This window comes from Peromyscus leucopus, chromosome 2 (genome assembly GCF_004664715.2).
Source record: "Peromyscus leucopus breed LL Stock chromosome 2, UCI_PerLeu_2.1, whole genome shotgun sequence".
In the NCBI taxonomy this organism is placed as follows: Eukaryota; Metazoa; Chordata; class Mammalia; order Rodentia; family Cricetidae; genus Peromyscus; species Peromyscus leucopus.
In genome coordinates, this window is record NC_051064.1 from 154,075,363 (window position 1) to 154,096,071 (window position 20,709).

Sequence of the window (20,709 nt, forward strand, 5' to 3'; positions counted from 1 at the left end):
GTGTTGTTTCCGCAAGAGTGTCCTCCTTAATTTGTTCACCCCTTCACTCCTTCACTCCTGATCTTCCCGCCGCCGTCCCGTTCTTCCAGAATGTGTCTGTCTACGCGTTCTGACCTAGTGCTCCCAAATGTTTTTTGTAAACTCCCTGAATTTAACCATGGCAGGGATGCCTGAAGTGGGAGAACAGCGCCCTTCCCTTTATCACAGCCGAGTCAACCACTCGGGATCCCAACTGCCGCGGCCGGCCCAGCTCCCTGACCCTGGTGGCTGAGGACAGAGGGCAGTGACAGGCAACGGAGTGCAGCGGCGCATTTAGCGACGCTCCCCGAAAGTGACAGCGGGTGGTGCTAGCGGCAGCAGACTTTGGCGACGCTCCCCAGCGGTGACAGGCGGGGCGGGGCAGCGGCGAGCCGGCCTCATTCCAAGGCGGGCGGGCGCGGAGCGCTGCGCGGGTGCGACGGACCGTCTACCGGCTGGGGATGCCGCTCGACGCGTCGTGGTCCTCGGTCCAGTGAGCGTCGCTCGCCGCAGCCATGACGGTAGAGTTCGAGGAATGCATCAAGGACTCGCCGCGCTTCAGGTGTGCTGCGGGCCTAGGGTAGGGCACCAGCAGGGATGGGGAGCCGCCTTTGTGCCGGGGGCGGGGAAGGGATGCCCAGCGTCGTGACCGCTCCGAGTCCACCTGGACCGTGCAGAAGACCTGGCCTGGATAAACCGGCCGGAGCCGGAGTCGCGGTCCCCAAGCCGCACAGCTCCGCCTCCGGCCTCGGGGGACCGGAACAAAAGACGCCCCTGTACTGATCACCTCGCGCGGGGGTGAGTGCTTGGACTGCCTTGGGCAACCGTGTACTACTGGGCATTTGCGTTCAGTGCCACCTCTAGAACTGTCCACTTTCCTTTGTGTTTGTGCTTTCGTATGCCACAAGTACTGAGCTCCCCCTGGGCCCTGTAGTTCAGTTCTGGCTAGGATTGTCTGGCACTCTGCTTCGTCTGTCCCTGGTTTCTATATTGGCCCATATGTCCAGAGCAGTGTATAGGTGCAGCCAGCTGGAGCCATCAGACCCTGAGATGGGCACCTTGGTGAGAGTGAAGGGTGGTATGAGTGACCAGGAGTCTGGAGAGGTGGGGGCTGTGGGGATGAGGAAGTCAGGTTTAGTTGGGAGGGTACTGGCCTTGTTCACCTATGAGTTTGTTTCTTTTATTGTTCCTGGATATACAGTCATGCACATATGTGTGAACCACACGGCCCCACACCAATATGCATGCTTCATTGGGTGACATTTGGCAAACAGTAATGGAGTACCTCCTGTGTGTCATTTGAAATTGCACACCTTCATGAGGTCCCCTACCTCTGTATGTGCATAGACATAGGGGAACATGTTCTGCCACTCTGCCCCTCCTTTGAGGAAGTGCCAGACCATGCACATGAATGTGTAGGTGAGTGTGATACTGAGTTGTGTTTGATGCATGCATATAGTCTAGTGAGGGTGCACACACGTATGGGCATGTGCCACCTCTCTGTGGATTCATGAACCATGTTTGCCATGCTACTAGACACATGTTGATGTATGCAGGTATGTGTTTTAACATGGGTGTACATGTCCATGCATATGTGTACACCATGTCCGTGGAACACATGTCTGTGTGCCCAGTGCTACTACATGCATGCATTTATGTTTATGTATAAGCTTATATCATGCCTTTGCACATGTGTGCTTAACCACCTATGCATGCTGGGCCTCTGGGGGCCTACCCCAGTCCAGCTCTTTTCAAACTACCTTGCAAGAGAGTCAGCAAGAAACACCTTAGGAGCCTTGGAGCATTAGAGTTAGCCAAGAGTGTCCACTGATTGTAGTCAGGGGACGTGAGGCAGTCATCTATGCTTTCCTATTTTCTACCGCTGAATGATTGAGTGCTCTGAGAGACTCAGATATCCCACAATTCTGCATCCAAGCTTGATAGGAAGCACAGCCAAGGCCTCTTTTTTTGGAGACTTGGCCCCAGCTGAAGCACTCTTATCTGATCAGGATCTGCCTTGATCCTGAGAAGCTCTGGCTCCATTCTGCCTTGTGGAGGGGTTTGGGCCTAAGCAGAAATCCATGCACTTCTGGGCCTTCTTTGCTACAGCCAGACAGTTGGACTTGTGGGCTGCAGTAGGTGTGGCAGCTGCTTAGGCTTAACATTGCTTCTTTTGGTGGGGGGAGGGGGTGTTGGAGTGGGGGATGACTCTCTGGACTTTGGTTTTGGGGTCATGGAAACCTGGCTCAGTGATTTGGGGTGGGCAATGATTTGATGGGTTTGAAGAATACCTTGTCCACTCTGAGGTGTTACTGAGGTTATAACTTGATCTTTCTGGCCAAGAACCTTTAGGGCAGCATGGGCCTGACAGAAGGATGTGGAAATGAGGTGGAGCCTAGACCCTAACCTGGAAATGGTGGGAGTTTTGCTTTGGGGCTCCTGGCCTAGGACAAGGGCTTGTGACAGCCTTAGGAATGTCTCATAGTCCCTGAAGCTGTGGGTGGGGGTGTAGGGGAGCCCCGGAAGAGAAGCCGCCCAGCCTTGGCTGCAAGCCCTGCCCTGGGTGGGGCTTTAAGCGCTGAGTCATGGCTTTGGTGAGGGGGCTCCTCCCCAACCTCCAAGCTGCTGAGGAAGTCCCTAGCTGGCAAGACAGGCATAGGGCAGGAGGGTCCTTGGCTGAGGAAGGGAGTGCTGAGAGACTCCTAGGATAGAGTGCTGGCTCCCTGAGCCTCTACTAAGTGCCCACCACGTTCCCACATCCCTGTGAGTACGTATGTCAGCTCCTGGTGCAGCCCTCCCAGTTCCTGGCTCCCTGGCCAGCTGCAGCTCTGCTTGCAGCTGTCTGGGCTGTCAGGCCTGCCTGGGGAAGCCCTGAATAGTGCTCTCCTAGGCAGATAGTTACATCTGTGTTCTGGGAACTTCTGGCTCTCATAGTGGCCAGAGTTCTGGACCAGAGCCTCCTGTAGTGGCCTGTGTTGGGCTCATAGCTAAAGGACATTTTTCCCAAGCAGGGCAGGCTGTGGGGTATCCGTTAGAGGCATGGCTGCCAATGGTTCAGTCAGACGCTGCTTCTCTGTTGCTGCCTCTTCTCTGCTTTAGGATTCATGGTGCCTTGCCTCAGGAAGGGATGAGGCTGATGGCCAGGACCTTTGAGGGTCCTGGCTAGGACAGCCTGGCCATTTCAGTCCCAGGTCATAATTGAGGACACACTAAACTATGTCCCATGTGTTTCTCAAGCCCTTTACTCAGGAGAAACCCTAGAACAGATCTTTCTCCTTATCCTTCTAGAGAGTAGGGGAGAAAGCTAGGACTAGATGGCTTCCCCTCTGATACCCCACCCCCGGCCAGTGTAAGACTTGTTCCTAGAGGTTTGCCCTGGCCTATTATGTTCCCAAGATGCCTCTTCCCATGCAAGCCAGATGGGTGTAGCTCACCAACTGAACTGATTATGTGAGGTGGGGGACTGCTGGGAGCCTGCCCTTATTTCCTTATTTCCTGTTCCCAAGTTGGAGTGTGGGGGGGGAGGGTGTCACGTGCCTAGTCCATCTGCCTTTGGCTTCCGGGATTCTCCCTGGCTTCTCCTGGTGATGTCATCATTAACTCCTCCCTCCCCAGGGCATCTTCTTTATCAGGCTGATTGTTAAGGATGGGCTCTAAAGAGACCCATCTCTCCTGGCTGGACTGAGCTAGAGGGAGTCTTGAGGTCAAGGGAGATGGAGGTCCTTTTCTCACTGCTTTGAGGCATTGTCCCTTAGCTGTTGGTTCATAACAAGCCTTCTTTAGTGTCATTTAACTGTAGGCCAAAGTGGCCTGAAGTTGGGGCAAAGATGTGAAAGACAGACTCTTTTCAGTTGAGGAGGGGCTGTCCAAATGGGGGTCCAAGTTCAACTTTGAGCCCCAGAGAAGACTGTCATGGGCACCAACATCATAGCATGAGACTTCAGCGTTATTATGCTTAGGTTCTAAGGACTTGCTTAAACTTGTGTTCATAGGGCATAGCTACACTATAGGGTGAGTGTGTGTGTGTGTGTGTGTGTGTGTGTGTGTGTGTGTGTGTGTGAGAGAGAGAGAGAGAGAGAGAGAGAGAGAGAGAGAGAGAGAGAGAGAGAGGTGTATGATAGCTCATATGATATAGCTAAGTGGCTTCAGCCTGTCTGGGGGGCTCTAAGTAGCTCCAAAGTGCTGAGCCTGGGTCCTAGTTATGTCCAGGGTGCTTGCCTCTCTCAGCCTCAGTTTTCTGAAGCCCCCATTTGGTAGCAAAAGTCCTGGGGAGATGCAACAGGAGATGAAACTCCAGCTGATCTAACAGCCCAATTCTTGTTGTAGGGCAACCATTGATGAGGTAGAAACTGATGTGGTTGAGATCGAGGCTAAACTTGACAAGGTAAGAGACAGACCTGGTGGTACATAAAAGGCCCAGCATTTCTTAGCCCAGTCTGGAACTATGGGATGACTCTAAGTATATCTGCCTATGTCAGAGATGCCTATTGGATAGGAAACAGCTGTTGTACTTGCTGTGCCTGGTGTGACTGGGGTAGGGGCCAAGGATAAGGGTATGGAAGGGGAGAGGGAGCAGGCTTCAGAGCCAGGGGAGGCAGGGGCTATGTGCTGTCTGGGCCTCTGACCCTGTGTGGCCATACTCACACTCCAGCCCTGTGTCCTCTGCTTGAGGTTTCTCTGTCCTGCCAGCCCTTCAGTCCAGAGCGGAGGCTCAGATGGCACTAACCTCTCCTTCCAGATGATCCTCTGAATACCAGGCAGATATTATAGTCTGTCCCTAGTTCTGAACTGAAAGGGGGCAACTATGTCTGGATGCTAATGGGCCTGAGTTGAATTCTGGCTGCCCCTGACTGGAAGTGTACCTATCTTTTATGGCCTGACCTTGTGGCAGATCTAAGTTACCAGCTTAGAGAAACTGTCAAGCTCTCATTTTGCCCACTCTGTCCCACTTTCAGCTGGTCAAACTGTGCAGTGGCATGATTGAAGCTGGCAAAGCCTATGTTACCACCAACAGGCTCTTTGTGAGTGGAGTCCGAGATCTGTCCCAGCAGTGCCAGGGTGACACTGTCATTTCGGTGAGGGGCCAATGTGGTGGTAGGGGAAGGGAGAAAGCCCCCTAAAGGGTGTCTAGATGATGAACATTGGGTGTCTGCACTCTGCTTCTGTACACCTAACCCTAACCTGTGGGCAGGGAGGTGTCTTTATGGACTTGAAGGAGACACTACCCACAGGGCCAATATGGCCTCAGCCCCACTGCTCATCCCAGTGTGGTCTTCCCCATGCTTTTCTTCAGGAATGCCTGCAGAGGTTTGGAGACAGCCTGCAGGAGATGGTCAACTATCACACGGTGAGCCCCATGGGGCATGTGGGGTCTCTACTTCCATCTGATTCCACACCATGTCTCCTAAAGGTCCTACCTAGACCAGAGCAAAGCTGACTGGTTCTTAGGTAGCTGAACTGGTAGCCATGAGTGAGAAAGGCCATGTTCTGCTTCTTTAATCTGTAGAAATGGTAGCCACTCCAAATCTGTGAGTTAGTGCAATGTGAGGGATGTTTCGGGGCGGGGGGGCTGCCATGTCCCAGGTTACGGCCAGACTAAATCCTAGGGCAGAGGAGGCAGCACACAGCTCACACCTGAGGGCAGCAGTGTCTTGAAGTGAGGAAACCTTGGAAGTTTCTTCTCTACCCAAAGCTGGGCAGAGCTTTTCCCTCTAGGCCAACTTATTTCTGTGTGACAGCCTCACTGCCTTCTGGGAAGGGCTTGGTAGCCTCATAAGGCCCCAGCACTCATGTGCATAGACACAAAGAACAGGCTAACTCTCAGTGGAGTGGGGGAGACCATTGCCTGGGAATCAGACTAAACAAGGGGCCCCTACTTGGCCAGACCAGGGGAAGCTCAGAAATAAACCAGCTTGGGATGGCTCATCCTACAGCTGCCATTCTGTCTATCTATCCCTGCTTGGCCTCCTCCATGTGTCACTGTGGGTCAGGAGTATATGTGGAAGGTGATGTGAAACCAGTTTCCAGCAATCACCTTCCACCTTCCCCAGTCCAGGCCCTACCAGAGCTCTCTACTCTGACTGAATCCTTCTTGTTGCTGGTAATCAGCCTTAGATAGCCCATGTAGATGTTAAGGGTAGAGTTTAGAGGCCTGCCTGCCATCATATTGACCTCCAGACTGGCTAAGAGCCAGGTGGGAAGATGAGCAGGTGGCTACAGCTGTTATCCCTGGCCCACAAGAGGCTTCCTTGGTACATGACAGGCTCTGTAGTTAGTGTTCTTTGTGGAGAGCTGGGGCTCAGGAAGAGATGGGCAGGGATCCCAGTTCTCATCTGGTAGGGGATTGGACTTTGTCGTTGTCCTGTCAGTAGTGACCCTAATATACTCCACCCTGCCTCTGTCCCAGATCCTGTTTGATCAGGCCCAGAGATCGGTGCGGCAACAGCTCCACAACTTTGTCAAAGAGTGAGTGACCAGAGCTCCCAGCCCTATAGCCAAATGCCATGGTAGAAGCTGAATTCCATGTTCCATCTTCAGGATAAAAGGGGCAGCAGGTCCTTGGCCAAGGCTTCAGGCTGTGAGAAGTCTTTGCCCTCTGAGGTTCAACCAATGGGGCAAAGGCTAGGAGGTGGGATAGACAGGGCAGGGTGGAGGAAGCAGGAGTTAGCAGGAGTTGTAGTTTATCCTCATACCCTAGAGGAGATGCAGGCTGACATTTGGCACATGGATCTGGAGTCAGGGATAAGGCTGGGGTCTAGGCTGGACAGATGTAGAGTAAGCTGGTGAAGGGTTAGGAAGTCCTAGAACAGAGAAGAGGGAGGAAAGAGTTAGGTGAGTCCAGGATTCTCAGGAGCCAGTGGGAGATGTGTGGCAGGAGAGAAGGTGAGAGATCCCAGGCTGTCTGGAATCTCTGTGTGCTCACTCTTTTCTGACCTCTGACTCTTGGCACCTTACATTGGCTGGCACTCAGGGATGTGCGGAAGTTCAAAGAGACAAAGAAGCAGTTTGACAAAGTGCGGGAGGACATGGAGTTGTCCTTGGTGAGGAATGCCCAAGCCCCAAGGCACCGACCCCATGAAGTAGAGGAGGCTACAGGTGCCCTCACTCTCACCCGGAAGTGCTTCCGCCACTTGGCACTGGACTATGTGCTCCAGGTTAGTTGTGGGGCAATAGAGATGTGTCTTCTCCAATGGGTAGGGATGATACTCTGCAAAGGCCTGGAGGTAGGGTAAGCAGTAGGGGGTGGATGTCTTGATCTTATACTGGAAGCCTCTAGGGATATGGGCAAGGACGAGAATTCTTGGTTTCATCCAGATATGACCTCATATTTAGACAAGGGGAAAGACTGGATCCAGGGGAGGATGAAGCTAATATCATACAAAGACCTGAAAACTACCTGGGGGTTTTAGTATTATAAGCAGTCCAAGTGGATTCTGGAAAAGTTTAGGCCATGAGCTTCTGGGCTCTGACACCCCATCTGTTTGCTCTTCCTCTGGCAGATCAATGTCCTCCAGGCCAAGAAGAAGTTTGAGATCTTAGATTCCGTGAGTGCTTGTGTTGGGAGGTACCTATGGGTATAGTTTGAACAATGGGAGCTGAGCCTCACTTGGGCTTTGCTCTTCACCTACAGATGCTGTCCTTCATGCATGCCCAGTACAGCTTCTTCCAGCAGGGATACAGCCTTCTGCACCAGCTGGACCCCTACATGAAGAAGCTGGCAGCTGAGGTGAGTCTAGAGGAGTGGCTTGATGGTTGAGCCTTCAGTGGGGGCTCCTGGTTAAGGTCTTGGGAAGGGATCTACTGCCTTCCTGTGATACCCTCCCCACAGCTGGACCAGCTTGTGATTGACTCTGCAGTGGAAAAGCGTGAGATGGAACGCAAGCATGCTGCCATTCAGCAACGGGTGAGGCCCTGCAGCCCCATCTCCCAGAATATGCGAGAATATCATTAAAGGCCATTAATCCCTCATCACCACTCCGCAGCGCTGACCTGGGGCTCCAGTAGACACATCCACAAACTCTGCCCTTCTTCTCAAGATTGTCCACTTATTACCCATTAGGCCTTGCAACAGTTGTCATCTGAATCTGCAGCAAAGGGAGGGGCCTCATCTTTAAGTTGAGGAAAGCCCTACTTACCCAGGCTGACCAGCCCCTCGCCACAGAAGCTGTATGCTGCAGGCTGACTCTGATACAGTGAGCCTAATATATGGAAGGGCTGGAGCTGGGACCTGGAACCTCATTCCTTTAGAACAGTGATTCTCAACCTTCCTAATACTGTGACCCTTTAATACAATTCCTCATGTTTATGGTTGACCCTCAACCATAAAATTATTTTGTTGCTACTTCATAACTGTAATTTTGCTACTGTTATAAATTGTAATGTAAATATCTAATCTATAACCTCCAAAGGGGTAATGACCCACAGGTTGAGAACCACTGCCTTAGAGGCTGTGGGTGCCTCTATGACTAGTCATGGGCTCCTTCTGGAGCCTTGGCTCAACTGCTGGACAGTGGTCCCATCCACTCTCCCCACTCCCTGCCCAGGGCAGAGAGTGGCTTCAGGTAGGATAAAAGAACCTGGCAGTGTTTGGGGACAGAGTCATCATTCACTGGCTCTCTCTTTCTCTTTTCCCCTCCCTCCTGCTTGGGCCTCAGACACTGCTACAGGTAAGAGAGCTGCACTCTGGGGTACACACATGGGGTTATTCAGATGCTCTCTTTCTGGGGTGTTTAAGCACTGAGGACACCTCCCTACTTCAGCGCTCCTGCTGCCCTTTGGGAGGAACCTGTAGGCCAGCTAGTTGGTAGCACCAGCAAGATGCATCTGACCAGTCCCCCTACAGGAGTGGTGGCAGCTGTGTCTTCCTTCCCCTGCTCAGGCTGAGAGCAGGTGGTAAGGCCTTCCCTCTACTGGCCTGGCCTGTCAGACAACAGGACACACAAGATACCCAAGGCTCTCTGGCTTCTGAATGGAGCTCTGTCAGGCAGCTGGAGAAGGCCCAGCTGGCGCAGTGCATGAAACACTCAGGATGGGGTGGGGGGCCGACAGCGAGTGCAGCTTCCTTCCTGATCATAGCCTGCTTATTCCTGCAAGCCTAGTAGTGGGGGCTGGAGTACTCAGGACCAGCTGTGAACACAAGGGATCTTCCCATAGGGTCTTTAGACAAAGGGCCTTGCTTGGTTAGGAAATTGTTGTGATGGGCAGAAGTTCCCTGAGCATGTGCCTCACCTTAGCTTTTGTTTGGGATGAGCCTGAGAGGGGATGGGATCCTTCAAGGATGGGCACTCCCCGAGGGCCAGCTCTATTCTTAGGACTTCTCCTATGATGAGCCAAAAGTGGAGTTTGATGTGGATGCACCAAGTGGCGTGGTAATGGAGGGCTACCTCTTTAAGAGAGCCAGCAATGCCTTCAAGACATGGAACCGGTAAGGGCCTTCCTCAGGCAGGGCTGAGGGCAGAGTGAATGTGGGGCTAGCCCTGCCTGACCTCTTGTCTCCCATTTTTCCTCACCCAGACGATGGTTCTCCATTCAGAACAGCCAGCTGGTCTACCAGAAGAAACTCAAGGTGTGCTGGGGGACAGGGTCACCTTTGGCCAGACTCCTCCCCAACTAGACTATGGGTCAGGCTGCTTAGTGGATGTTGGCACAGGGCTGAGGACACAGGCACCAAAGTGCAAAAGGTCAGGGGAGCAGAGAGTTAGAAACACATTGCTTGAGCCTAAGATAAAGGAGAAAATGGGTATGAGAGTGGTAAGCTTGTACTGCCAACAGGATGCACTGACTGTGGTGGTAGATGACCTACGTCTATGCTCTGTGAAGCCATGTGAGGACATTGAACGGAGGTTCTGCTTTGAAGTTGTGTCACCTACCAAGTGAGGAGGCCCAGCCCCAGGAAGGGTTGGGGAAAGCCCTGCTTACCCAGTCTGACCAGTCCCTTCCTACAGGAGCTGTATGCTGCAGGCTGACTCTGAGAAGCTGAGACAGGCTTGGGTTCAAGCTGTGCAGGCTAGCATTGCCTCTGCCTACCGGGAAAGTCCAGACAGCTGCTATAGTGAGGTGTGCTGCTTCCACATAAGTGTATCTATGTACTCCCAAAACAGCTCCTCTAGGCCACATTCATGCTTGTGTGTGCATGTGTGTGTATGTGTCCTGTTTGCATGTGTACATGCATGCAGATTTGTGTTTAAGGGGCCCAGTCTATGCTGACCCTTCTAACTGGGGATCTCCTGGGGAGTTGAGACAAGCTCCTGAAGGGCTGAGTGCCTCCTCACACCATTCACCAGAGGCTGGACCGCACAGCATCACCGTCAACAAGTAGCATCGATTCCACCACGGACTCTCGGGAACGTGGAGTCAAGGGCGAGAGCGTGCTGCAGCGTGTGCAGAGTGTGGCTGGCAACAGCCAGTGTGGTGACTGTGGCCAGCCAGATCCTCGCTGGGCCAGCATCAACCTGGGTGTGCTGCTCTGTATTGAGTGCTCAGGCATCCACAGGTAGTCCTTCTTGACTCTGGCTAGACAGGGCTGGCCGAGGTTCTGGATAGAGTCATACCTTTGCTCTTCTCTGTCCCCTTTCTGTCCAGGAGCTTGGGTGTTCACTGCTCCAAGGTACGGTCCCTGACACTGGATTCCTGGGAGCCAGAGCTGCTAAAGGTATGTGAAAGGGCTCTTGAAGATGAAGCCCACTGGAGCCCTGAGGAGGCAAGGGTGGGATTTAGGTTTCTGAACTTGGACTAACATCCACATACACTGTACCCCACAGCTGATGTGTGAGCTTGGAAATAGCACCATGAACCAGATCTATGAGGCCCAGTGTGAGGGCCCAGGCATTAGAAAACCCACAGCCAGTAGTTCCAGGTGAGGTGGGGACAGCCAGCTTGGCCATGGGGGCCCCAGCCTATGGATGTAGTCTCATGTTCACCTCTGGTCCAGGCAGGACAAAGAAGCATGGATCAAGGACAAATACGTTGAAAAGAAGTTTCTTCGGAAGTTGACCTCTGCACCAGTCCGGGAAGCCCCAAGACGCTGGAGGGCACAGAAGTGCCAGCGCCCTCTCAGCTCCCCCCACGCCCCTACTACCCGCCGCAAGGTCCGGCTTGAGCCTGTCCTGCCCTCCATCGCTGCTTTGTCCTCAGGTGGGAGGGCTGCCAGCAGCTGCACCTGTGCTCACGTACTTGGGCAGGTTTGGGGACAGGCTCAATGCAGCCCTGGGAGGAGCCACCAAACCCTCAATGTTATAGTGGGGTTGGGTAGGCTGGAGGCGGGGCTTTACAGGAGCACCTTGGAGTTCTGACTGTCTCTAAATGACCTGAGGCATCCCCATCCCAAATCTCAGTTTCATCATCTGAACACGTGTCTTATCCTTTGCAGCTGGCACTGTGGAGCGCAAGTTCCGCCGAGACTCCCTCTTCTGCCCTGATGAGCTGGACTCCCTCTTCTCTTACTTTGATGCAGGGGCTGCTGGGGCTGGTCCACGCAGTGAGTGCTGGGACAGATTCCCTTCCCATGCTCTCTGTGTCCCTCAAGAGCCATACCCCATCCTCAGCCAAAGTAACGTAAGAGGAACGGTTGAGGCTGCTCTGGGGAGTGGACAAGGTGGATAAAACTTGCTCAAGAACTTGAAGAAGAGACTGGGACAGAGTGGTGATACCACAAAAGGGTTAAGACTGGAAAAACATCCAGAGGGGCTAGAGCAGCAGTTCTCAACCTGTGGGTCTTGACTGCTTTTGGGATTGCATATCAGATATCCTACATATCAGATATTTACATTACGATTCATAATAGTAGCAAGATTATAATTATGAAATAAAAAACAAAATAATTTTATGGTTGGGGATCACCACAATATGAAGAACTGTATTACAGGGTGGCAGCATTAGGAAGGTTGAGAACCACTGGGCTAGAGTTATCTTGACCACCAACTTGAGGCTGAGCAGACAACTGTCAAGAGTAATATGTAGAAACCAGGGCATGGTGGTTTACACCTATAACCTCAGCACTCACAGGCAAAGACAGAATTGTAATGCATTTAAGGCCATCCTGTGTTACATAGTGAATTCAAGGTCAGCCTGGGTACATTTGTAAGACTCTCTCTGGAAAAAAAAAAAAGGTGTAATGTGTGAAGTGTGAAGTGCACACACGGGTGTTGATGTAGGCAGGGAGCAATTGCGAGTCACCTGAACTAATGAGATTGAATGGTGACAGCAGAGGGCGCTGTAGTACGCACCCTAAGCCAGGCTCTACAGCTCCTTCCCTTGCTGCCTGGGCTGTGACTTCAGGGTGAAGACCTTAAAGCCTAGAGGGCTGGGAGGGGGCACTCTGGGTTGTACTGGGCAGGGAGACTGCCTCCCCCAGTCCCTCAGAGCTATTGTTTGTTTTTCTCTCCTTTCTTTTTAGCCTGGGCAGCACTCCATGGTGTTCCCTAATAAGGGCTAATCCTGCTCCTGAAGGGGAGAATCTGCTAAAGAGTGGGTCGGGCTCCAGCTTTCCTCCAGTGTTCTGGAACCCCCAGTGCTAAAGATTTCCTTTCCTGTGGTCCCACAGGTCTAAGCAGTGACAGTGGTCTTGGAGGTAGCTCTGATGGCAGTTCAGATGTTCTGGCCTTTGGCACAGGCTCTGTGGTGGACAGTGTCACTGAGGAAGGTGGGTGTGTGCCTCTCTGCCTCCATGTAGCCCGTCATCTCAACACCCTTGAGGATTTCAACTCCCTATTCTTCACCCTCCTACAGAGGGTGCTGAGTCCGAGGAGTCCAGCAGTGAGGTAGATGGAGAAGCTGAGGCCTGGAGCCTGGCAGATGTACGCGAGCTGCATCCTGGGCTACTGGCACACCAAGCAGCACGCACTCGTGACCTCCCTGCACTGGCTGCAGCACTGGCCCATGGAGCTGAAGTCAACTGGGCTGATGCAGCAGATGAGGGCAAGACGCCACTGGTGCAGGCTGTGCTAGGGGTGAGCATAGGCGGGATACCTGACTTCTACACACAAGACTGCATACCTATGCGTGCATTCTATTGTTCTAGGTAGAGACAGGCTTCATCCTGTTTTGGGGGTGCTCATAGCAGGAGGTTAGGGTGCACAGGCCTGCCAGTGTCCTTTCCTGGTTCAGTCTGATTTCCTTGGATCTGTAGGGTTCCTTGATTGTCTGTGAGTTCCTTCTGCAAAATGGAGCTGATGTGAACCAAAGAGATAGCCTTGGCCGGGCACCCTTGCACCATGCTACACTCTTGGGCCACACTGGGTGAGTTCTGTGGTATCTCTTTTGCTACCATCCCCTCTATTTCGAGCCATCTCAATATGCCCCTCCACCCACAGCCAGGTCTGTCTATTCCTGAAGCGGGGGGCTGACCAGCATGCCCTGGACCAGGAGCAGCAGGATCCATTGACCATCGCCATTCAGGCAGCGAATGCTGACATTGTCACATTGTGAGTCAGGCAGGGCCCTGGGGACGTAGTCACTGTAAAAGGAACAGTGACTGAGTGGGGACAGAGTCATCTCACACTGTTCCCCACCCCCAGGCTTCGCCTGGCCCGCATGGCTGAGGAGATGAGAGAAGCTGAGGCATCCCCTGGCCAGCCAGGCCCGCTGCCGGGCAGCAGTCCTACAGAGCTGCAGTACCGCAGGTGCATCCAGGAGTTCATCGGCCTCCACCTGGAGGAAAGCTAGGGCCTGGCAGGCCGGGCAGCTGAGGGACCCCTGCCCTGACCCCAGCCTACCCGGCCCAGAAATCCTGCATGTCCCTGAAGATCCTAGCCCCTCATCTAGCCACAGCCCTGCCTGTGACAGCTGTGGCCCATCCCGACAGCCCAGGACCTTGGCATTTCTGGAGTCCCCACTCTCCTGCTCTTCCCTCCTTCTGGCTACTTTAATGCTCAGCCAGGGGACAGGGACCCAAGCACTGAATCTCTTGAAGCCCCACATTTGGGGGATGAGGGGTGCTGCATTGCCTGTTGCCCCTCATTTCACCTGGGGAACCTCTGTCTTCAGGTGGTCCTTTCTTCAGGGGTCTGGGCTGTCCATGGCACAAACCACTCTCGAGGTCCATGTCACCTTGTACCCCTCTGCCCTCAGGGCCTATTTCACCTTGTGCCCCTATGTTTACTGCCCCAGAACACTGACCTGCTAGTTAGGTCCTTCCTACATACCCCCAGAGCCCTTCCTCCAGCCTGGGGCTGGTGGCTGGCCACCAGCACCTTCCCTGGCAGGAGTGGCAGCCCACCCAGGGAATCAACCTGAGTACCTCGCTCAGTGACCCCAGCATCCAGGTTGGGCTTTGACGGTGCTGGGAGGTGGAACTTTGGCCCAGGCCTTCCACCCAGGCTGGACGCAGGCGTCTCAAGGCCATGTGGCTGGCCACTTGGGTCCTGGTGCCTGAGGGCCTAAATCCATCCCTGCCTTCTCCAGAGGCACTGTCTGGTTTACCTGGGCCAGAGCCCATGCCTAAAGCAACTGGCACTTTCCACCCTGTGCCCAATGTTCTTTGTTACTGACTGAGAGGATTTTCTACAACGACCTCATTCTGACTTTGTCTGCGTTTTTTTTTTTTCCTGTGGACTCTCAAAGACCATCCTGATCCCAGCTCTTCCTGCTGCTGGCCCACATAGATCTCCCTTGCCCTGCCCCCAAGCTTCACTCCTTGGGCTGGGCCTCTGATAGGTCCAGTGGTCCCTTATTTGGGGGACCCACCAATGCCTTCAACTTCCCTTTTTCTGGAGGAGTTCCAGGATAGAGGCTGGGCCCCTCTGCATACCGTGGAGCCCTTGGTTAGGTCAAGGGCACTCAGCTGGTCACTATGCAAATACTGCCCTGGGATCCCCCATGGACAGTAAGGTAGGCACTGGATCAGGGCATCTGACTCCCTTGCTTGATGGCTGCGGCCCTAAAGAGCAGAATCAGCTTCTTCCTCCTGCTTGAGCTCTGCCCACCACCTACCCTGCCACCTTTGGGCTGGCAGGACCCCACTCCTTCCTGCTCTGATCACTCTCACTTAATAAATCTCTGCCGCTTGCATCCACTGCCTGCTCATTGCTGTATCAAGCCTTGCTTGGCTCTGTCTCAGCTGAAGGTTTGTCTGGGAGCAGCCTGAAGCAGAGTCCCAACATTGTCCCTTCCCAAGAGGATATAACCCAGCCACCAGGGGCCTGATGCTTTCAGAAAAACTGACACCTGACACCCTTAGCCCCTGTTCCCTGGCCCCTCCTCTCTGCCTTTCTCTGAATCAGACTGTATCCCTTGATAGGAATAAGGAGGAACACAGTGAGAAGAGCTGGGGCTAGCATCCCTGATCTGTACCCAGTGTCCCTTACCTATACTGTTTCAAGGTACATTGAGATTTGCAAATCACCTGGTGTATGCGATTGGGGAGACACATATATGTGCAATACAGCAGATGGAATGACTGATTTTATTGTAGAGCAGCCCAAGGTCAGTAGATGTCTTGGCTTAGATTTACTTTTATTCCTGCTTACCTAGAGGCTGCCTTAAAGCCAGTATAGGCTCTGTCTGATATGCACACACACACACACACACACACATATGTGTGTGTGTGTGTGTGTGTGTGTGTGTGTGTGTATGTATAGACATGTGTCAGAAACATGCACAGACAAATGTAATAACCAAACAGATTAGAGTTCAGGAGTCTAGAGAGTCCCAGGATACTTCTCAGCCATGTCTTGGGATCCCCCTCAACCCAAGAGGCCATACCTGGTCAGATAGGTGGGTAGAGAGTTCCTGGTATGTTGGATATACTTGGTTTCTGCATGGGTCAGATGGTTAGTACTGCTTTCTGGGCTCTCAAATAGAGAGTCTGACACACTCTGGGCAACTAGGGAGCCCACTGCTACTATGGCTCCCAACATTAGGCTGAGGGACCTATTGAGGTTGCTTCAGTTGTCAAGATCTCAAGGGAGTGCCAGGGATGGTGGTGCATGCCTTTAATTCCAGTACTTTGGAGGCAGAGGCAGGAGAATCTCTGAGTTTGAGGCCAGTCTGGTCTATATAGCAAGCTCCAGGACTACAAAGAGAAACCCTCTCTCAAAAACAACAACAACAACAAAAAAAAAAAAAAAAAAAAAAAACAGACCAAAAAACCAAATAGCCGGGCAATGGCGGCACATACCTTTAATCCTAGCACTTGGGAGGTAGAGACAGGAGGATCACTGAGTTCGAGGCCAGATTGGTCTACACAGAGTAAGTACCAGGATAGCCAGGGCTATAAAGAAACCCTCTCTTGAAAAACAAACAAGCAAACAAATTTCAAGGGCCTGGAGTTTAGCCCAATTCTTACACTGAAACTTTCTCCAAAGACCCTGGGAGTATCTGTGTGGAGTTATCTCCTGCTGGACCTCTGAAGCTTGGGGTGGAGGGCTCTGGCTGGCCTCTGATGTGGTATGGGACTGCCCTGAAGCAGTATTGACTCCCAGCCAGGACACCTTCCCCCAGCAGAGACAGTGAAAACCCAGCAGCAGCAGGGCAAGGGTAGTGACATCCAGTAACAGCTCCAGCACAGACAGGATAGATGAGCCAAACCACCGTCTCCAGAGGCTGCTCATGGCACAACAGCTGTGGAACCTGTAGGCAGACAGGCAATAAGTCCAGTAGGGCCTCTTGTACCCCACCTGTGAACAGGACTGTGGGGGGTCTGCCTTTACCCAGCCATCTCAGAAAAGGTGAGAGTGGTTAGTCATAGGCTCTATTTCCAAAACTAGCCCAGCATCTCTCTAACCACTCCTCAGAGTATACTGTTGCCTCATCCACAATATGGTAGTTAAGCTCCTGATGTAGAATTTTCACCTTGGCCACATTACTTCTAGGGTAGGGACAGAAGTATAAGGGGGTTGGCAGAGGAGAGACAGGATGGGTCCCTGGGGGTGTGCCCACCTCTGGCTCCTGCTCCAGCTTGAGCTCCATGGGTTTTACTTTCTAAGCATAGCCACAATCCAGTCTTGCACAGGGGCTTGCATGGCCACACTCTCCCTACGCCAATAGTATAGTGGGATGTGAGGAGCACCAGAGACATTGACTGATCCACTTCCACCTGCTCTGTGAGACTCACAGTAGACTTGGCTGAAGGCTACCTGGAGGTTCCTGCAAAGAATTTGTACAAAGACACCCTGGGAGAGACAGGACCACCAGTCATCCTGTAGTGCTCTCTGGGGGAACTGATGCCTGACTCCCAACCCTATTGTCCCCTCTTGCTTGCAAGGGCTGGGGCAGTGGGAAAGACAAGGAAGCTGGTGGGTTTCCAGGTCCTGGTAGAATCGGTAGAAGCCGTGACCTGAGGAGTTGTGGAGAAGGCCCATTAGGAGTGACTGCCTTAGAGACCTCCAGTAATCCCAAAGGAGATGACAGGCTCACTCACAGGCTGGGTGTCATTTGTGACTGCAGAACTGGACTCTAGCTGGAGCAGATTTCCACCATAAGCTGCTAGAAGCAGGACACCAGGCATACCTGAAGAGACAGCAAGGACTTAAGCTGAGAGTCCTGCCTACACATGGTTGGTATTTGGGGTGTTACACAGCAGTCCTGTATCCATGCCCTTAGCACCATCAATGCAGAGACCATAGGGACTTCCAAGTGAAGGCACCTTGTCTTGGGGAAAAGGAATTTCAATTCTGCTCACTGCATCTTGAGGCCCTGCCCTACCTCAATGCCTGGGTTGGACAAGAAGCCCAATAACCCTGCTGACTTCTAGAATTCCAATGGTATTCTGAGTCCTTGGTCAGAAGCTAAAGCCACTGTTTTCTAGAGGGGTGTGTGATCGTACCTATGAACCATGACCTTGAGTCCAGCCTCCAAGAACAAAAGAGGGAGATGATCTTGCCTTTTAGCTCTGAGGACTAGGCTGATCCCTGGGGAAGCCAAGGAAGAGATGTTGAGGCTACCTGCCCAACACTGTAGCTAGAGTTTTTCTGGTCCTGCCTGGCCCACAGTCAGGACAAATCTCTCTAACCCGCCAGTCCCGCAGCAGCTCAGACCCAACCAAGTAAACACACAGACACTTATATTGCTTACAGACTGTATGGCCGTGGCAGGCTTCTTGCTAACTGTTCTTATATCTTATATTAATCCATTTCTATAAATCTATACCTTGCCATGTGGCTCGTGGCTTACCGGCATCTTCACATGCTGCTTGTCATGGCGGCGGCTGGCAGTATCTCCCTTCCTCAGCCTTTCGCTTCCCAGAATTCTCTTCTCTGCTTGTCCCACCTATATTTCCTACCTGGCCACTGGCCAATCAGTGTTTTATTTATACAGAAAAATATCCACAGCACAACCGACTTTATATTCATGTCCAGATGCCTGCTGAGGATTAGCCCTCACCATTGGTGATGCCAGAACTCTGTGCAACCCAGACACCCTTAAAGATATAGCAGTTACCATAGATCCCATGGTGGAACTTCTGGAAGTGCCAGAAATCCAAGGCCATGCTTAGATACTTGCCACCTTCTACCCTGTCATGTATGCCTTGAGGGGGCACAACCTATCTATTGTGCAGGGAGTTGTTTGTAGCCAGCCTTGGGCAGCTAACTCCTGGCTTTTTACCAGATGAACCCCAGGATAAAACCACTTTGCTGGTGGGATAGAGGGGAGCAGCCCACCAGTCCCTACCCTGTTTACCCCTCACTGTCATAGTGACAGGACAAGACAAAGTGGTCACCAGGACTTTGGTGACTGTCCTCCCAGGCAGTGAGGACTAGGGCCAAGATGTCCATGTAGTGGAAGCCATATCATTCCTGAGCAGCTGGCACACCTGAGGAGTAGGCACAATAGAAGCAGTCACCACCAATACTATTATGCCGAGAGGACATGGGGTCAGGTCAGGCACAGCTCATTATCTCTCCCTGCTAGAAAAGCCTGAAGCACAGCAGCACACAAGTACCCTCACCTCCTTGAGTCCCAGAACTCGCTGGTCTAAAGCCCATTTTGTACTGGATGTCCAGATGGGAATGTGCATGGTCCAGGGGAGTGGCTCAGTTGAAGGGTTGGTAGCCACACTTGCTCTGAGAATGGATGGGGAATTCTTGGGCAGACAGAGATGTAGGGTCCCTTTGCCAATTGAGCCTTTGTCAGCCTGAGTCTAGCAGAAGAGACTTGGGCTCCTTACCCTAGTTTTGGTGATAGGGTAGCAGGTTTTGGAGGGGAAAGGGATCTGTTTTGGGTCAGGACCCACTTGGATACCTCATGAGCCACACTGACTCCTGGAGCTCAGAGTTGGGCTCCCACCAGGCTAGAAGGGATTTTTGTTTGCTACCATCTCCTTGGCTATTATCTCCAACACTGATTGCAAGTGTTTGTAGCTAAGAGACATTGGGTGGGGCCCACCACTCTCAGAACACAGGTGTTCCTTGAGACCAGCCACATAGCTGTTGGGATGGGCATTAATTGTTGAAACAACCTGTAGCTTGGGTGTGCAGATGGTAACAGATGCCTTGAGTGTGGAGATTCACCTTCTCTACCGCATCAACCATACTACCTACTGGAACATGCTAAACACACATGAAAGCCACACATACACTAAGACTCTAATCCACACTCAGAGATCAAATCACATAGTAGGCATGTGAAACTAAAGGCAGACTAGTCAGATGCCACAACCCTAGGAGCTTTAACTGTTTCTGTCTCTTCTGGGGTACCTTGCATGTCTCAGGATGACCCAATGGTCATACCATACCCCTCAGCCTGGTTTGTGGGGTGAGCACAAGCCTTAGTATCCCTTACTCAGAACAGATTCTGCCTTCCTAACCAATCAATTCTAAAGACTTGGGTTAGACTGAAGGAGAAAATGCCCACTCCCATTGTATCCAACTGAATTTTGACTGCCAAAAGGGGTGAAGTCATGAGCCTTTTGGCTCTGGAAGCAGGCAGCAGCCACTGATGGACATCACAGGAGATGGAAATCATGCTGAGGAAAAGTAGCCCAGGACTTAGCTGGTCAGTTGGGAACCACAGCTTGTCACTCACCAGTTTTGTAGTCTTGCTCAAATTATTTAACCTCTTTGAGCCCATTTTCTTAAGTGTAAAATATGGCTAAGATATTTCTTTTAGCTCAAGGTTCAGAAGTGGTACTAGTTTTTTTTTTTTTTTTTTTTTTTTTTGGTTTTTCGAGACAGGGTTTCTCTGTGTAGCTTTGCGCCTTTCCTGGAACTCACTTGGTAGCCCAGGCTGGCCTCGATCTCACAGAGATCCGCCTGGCTCTGCCTCCTGAGTGCTGGGATTAAAGGCGTGCGCCACCAACGCCCGGCGTGGTACTAGTTAATAAGGCTGGTGAGGGACTCCCAGACTCAGCATAAGCCCTGCAGTGTCTTTCCACATCTAAGCAGTGTTTTTTTGGGGGAATGTGAATAGACTTGCTATGTGACATTCAGCAGCAGAAGAGGAAAAGCCTGGGCTATGTTGTCTGAACTTGAGCAACTCATATCTCACAGTATTGCTGGGGCTGGAAAAAGGAAGAAAGGAAGGTAGACAGACAGGGAGGGAGGGAGGGAAAAAGGAAGGAAGGAAGGTAGACAGACAGACAGACAGGGAGGGAGGGAGGGAGAAAGGAAGGAAGGAAGGAAGAAAGGAAGGGAGAAAGGAAGGGAGAAAGGAAGGGAGAAAGAAGGAACACTGGCCTCTAATTCAGCCCTTTTCACTTCTTCCTAGGAAAGACTGAAGGGACAACTAAGGTTCAGGGAAGGCACAATGAGGGTCATG

At 52.2% G+C, this 20,709-nt stretch overlaps 1 protein-coding gene across 6 annotated transcripts; it reads left to right on the forward strand.

Annotated features, from left to right (window-relative positions):
- Nucleotides 1-156: 156 nt before the first annotated feature.
- Nucleotides 157-15,024, forward strand: Acap3 (ArfGAP with coiled-coil, ankyrin repeat and PH domains 3). Of its 6 annotated transcripts, none has more exons than XM_028891492.1 (24): nt 157-580; nt 4,345-4,402; nt 4,974-5,093; nt 5,312-5,365; nt 6,425-6,483; nt 6,989-7,172; nt 7,518-7,562; nt 7,649-7,744; nt 7,847-7,921; nt 8,673-8,684; nt 9,330-9,442; nt 9,532-9,583; nt 9,790-9,890; nt 9,963-10,074; nt 10,302-10,510; nt 10,600-10,669; nt 10,779-10,873; nt 10,949-11,151; nt 11,387-11,494; nt 12,560-12,658; nt 12,745-12,965; nt 13,145-13,254; nt 13,329-13,439; nt 13,533-15,024. In XM_028891492.1, exons 1-24 carry the CDS (start codon nt 534-536, stop codon nt 13,678-13,680), a joined length of 2,502 nt encoding a protein of 833 aa, XP_028747325.1. In that variant the 5' UTR covers nt 157-533; the 3' UTR covers nt 13,681-15,024. The 6 variants fall into 6 exon arrangements, with proteins under 6 accessions (XP_028747325.1, XP_037059187.1, XP_037059188.1 ...); XM_037203292.1 differs by having other exon boundaries at nt 434-598; XM_028891493.2 differs by lacking the exon at nt 157-580 and adding an exon at nt 717-816.
- Nucleotides 15,025-20,709: the final 5,685 nt, after the last annotated feature.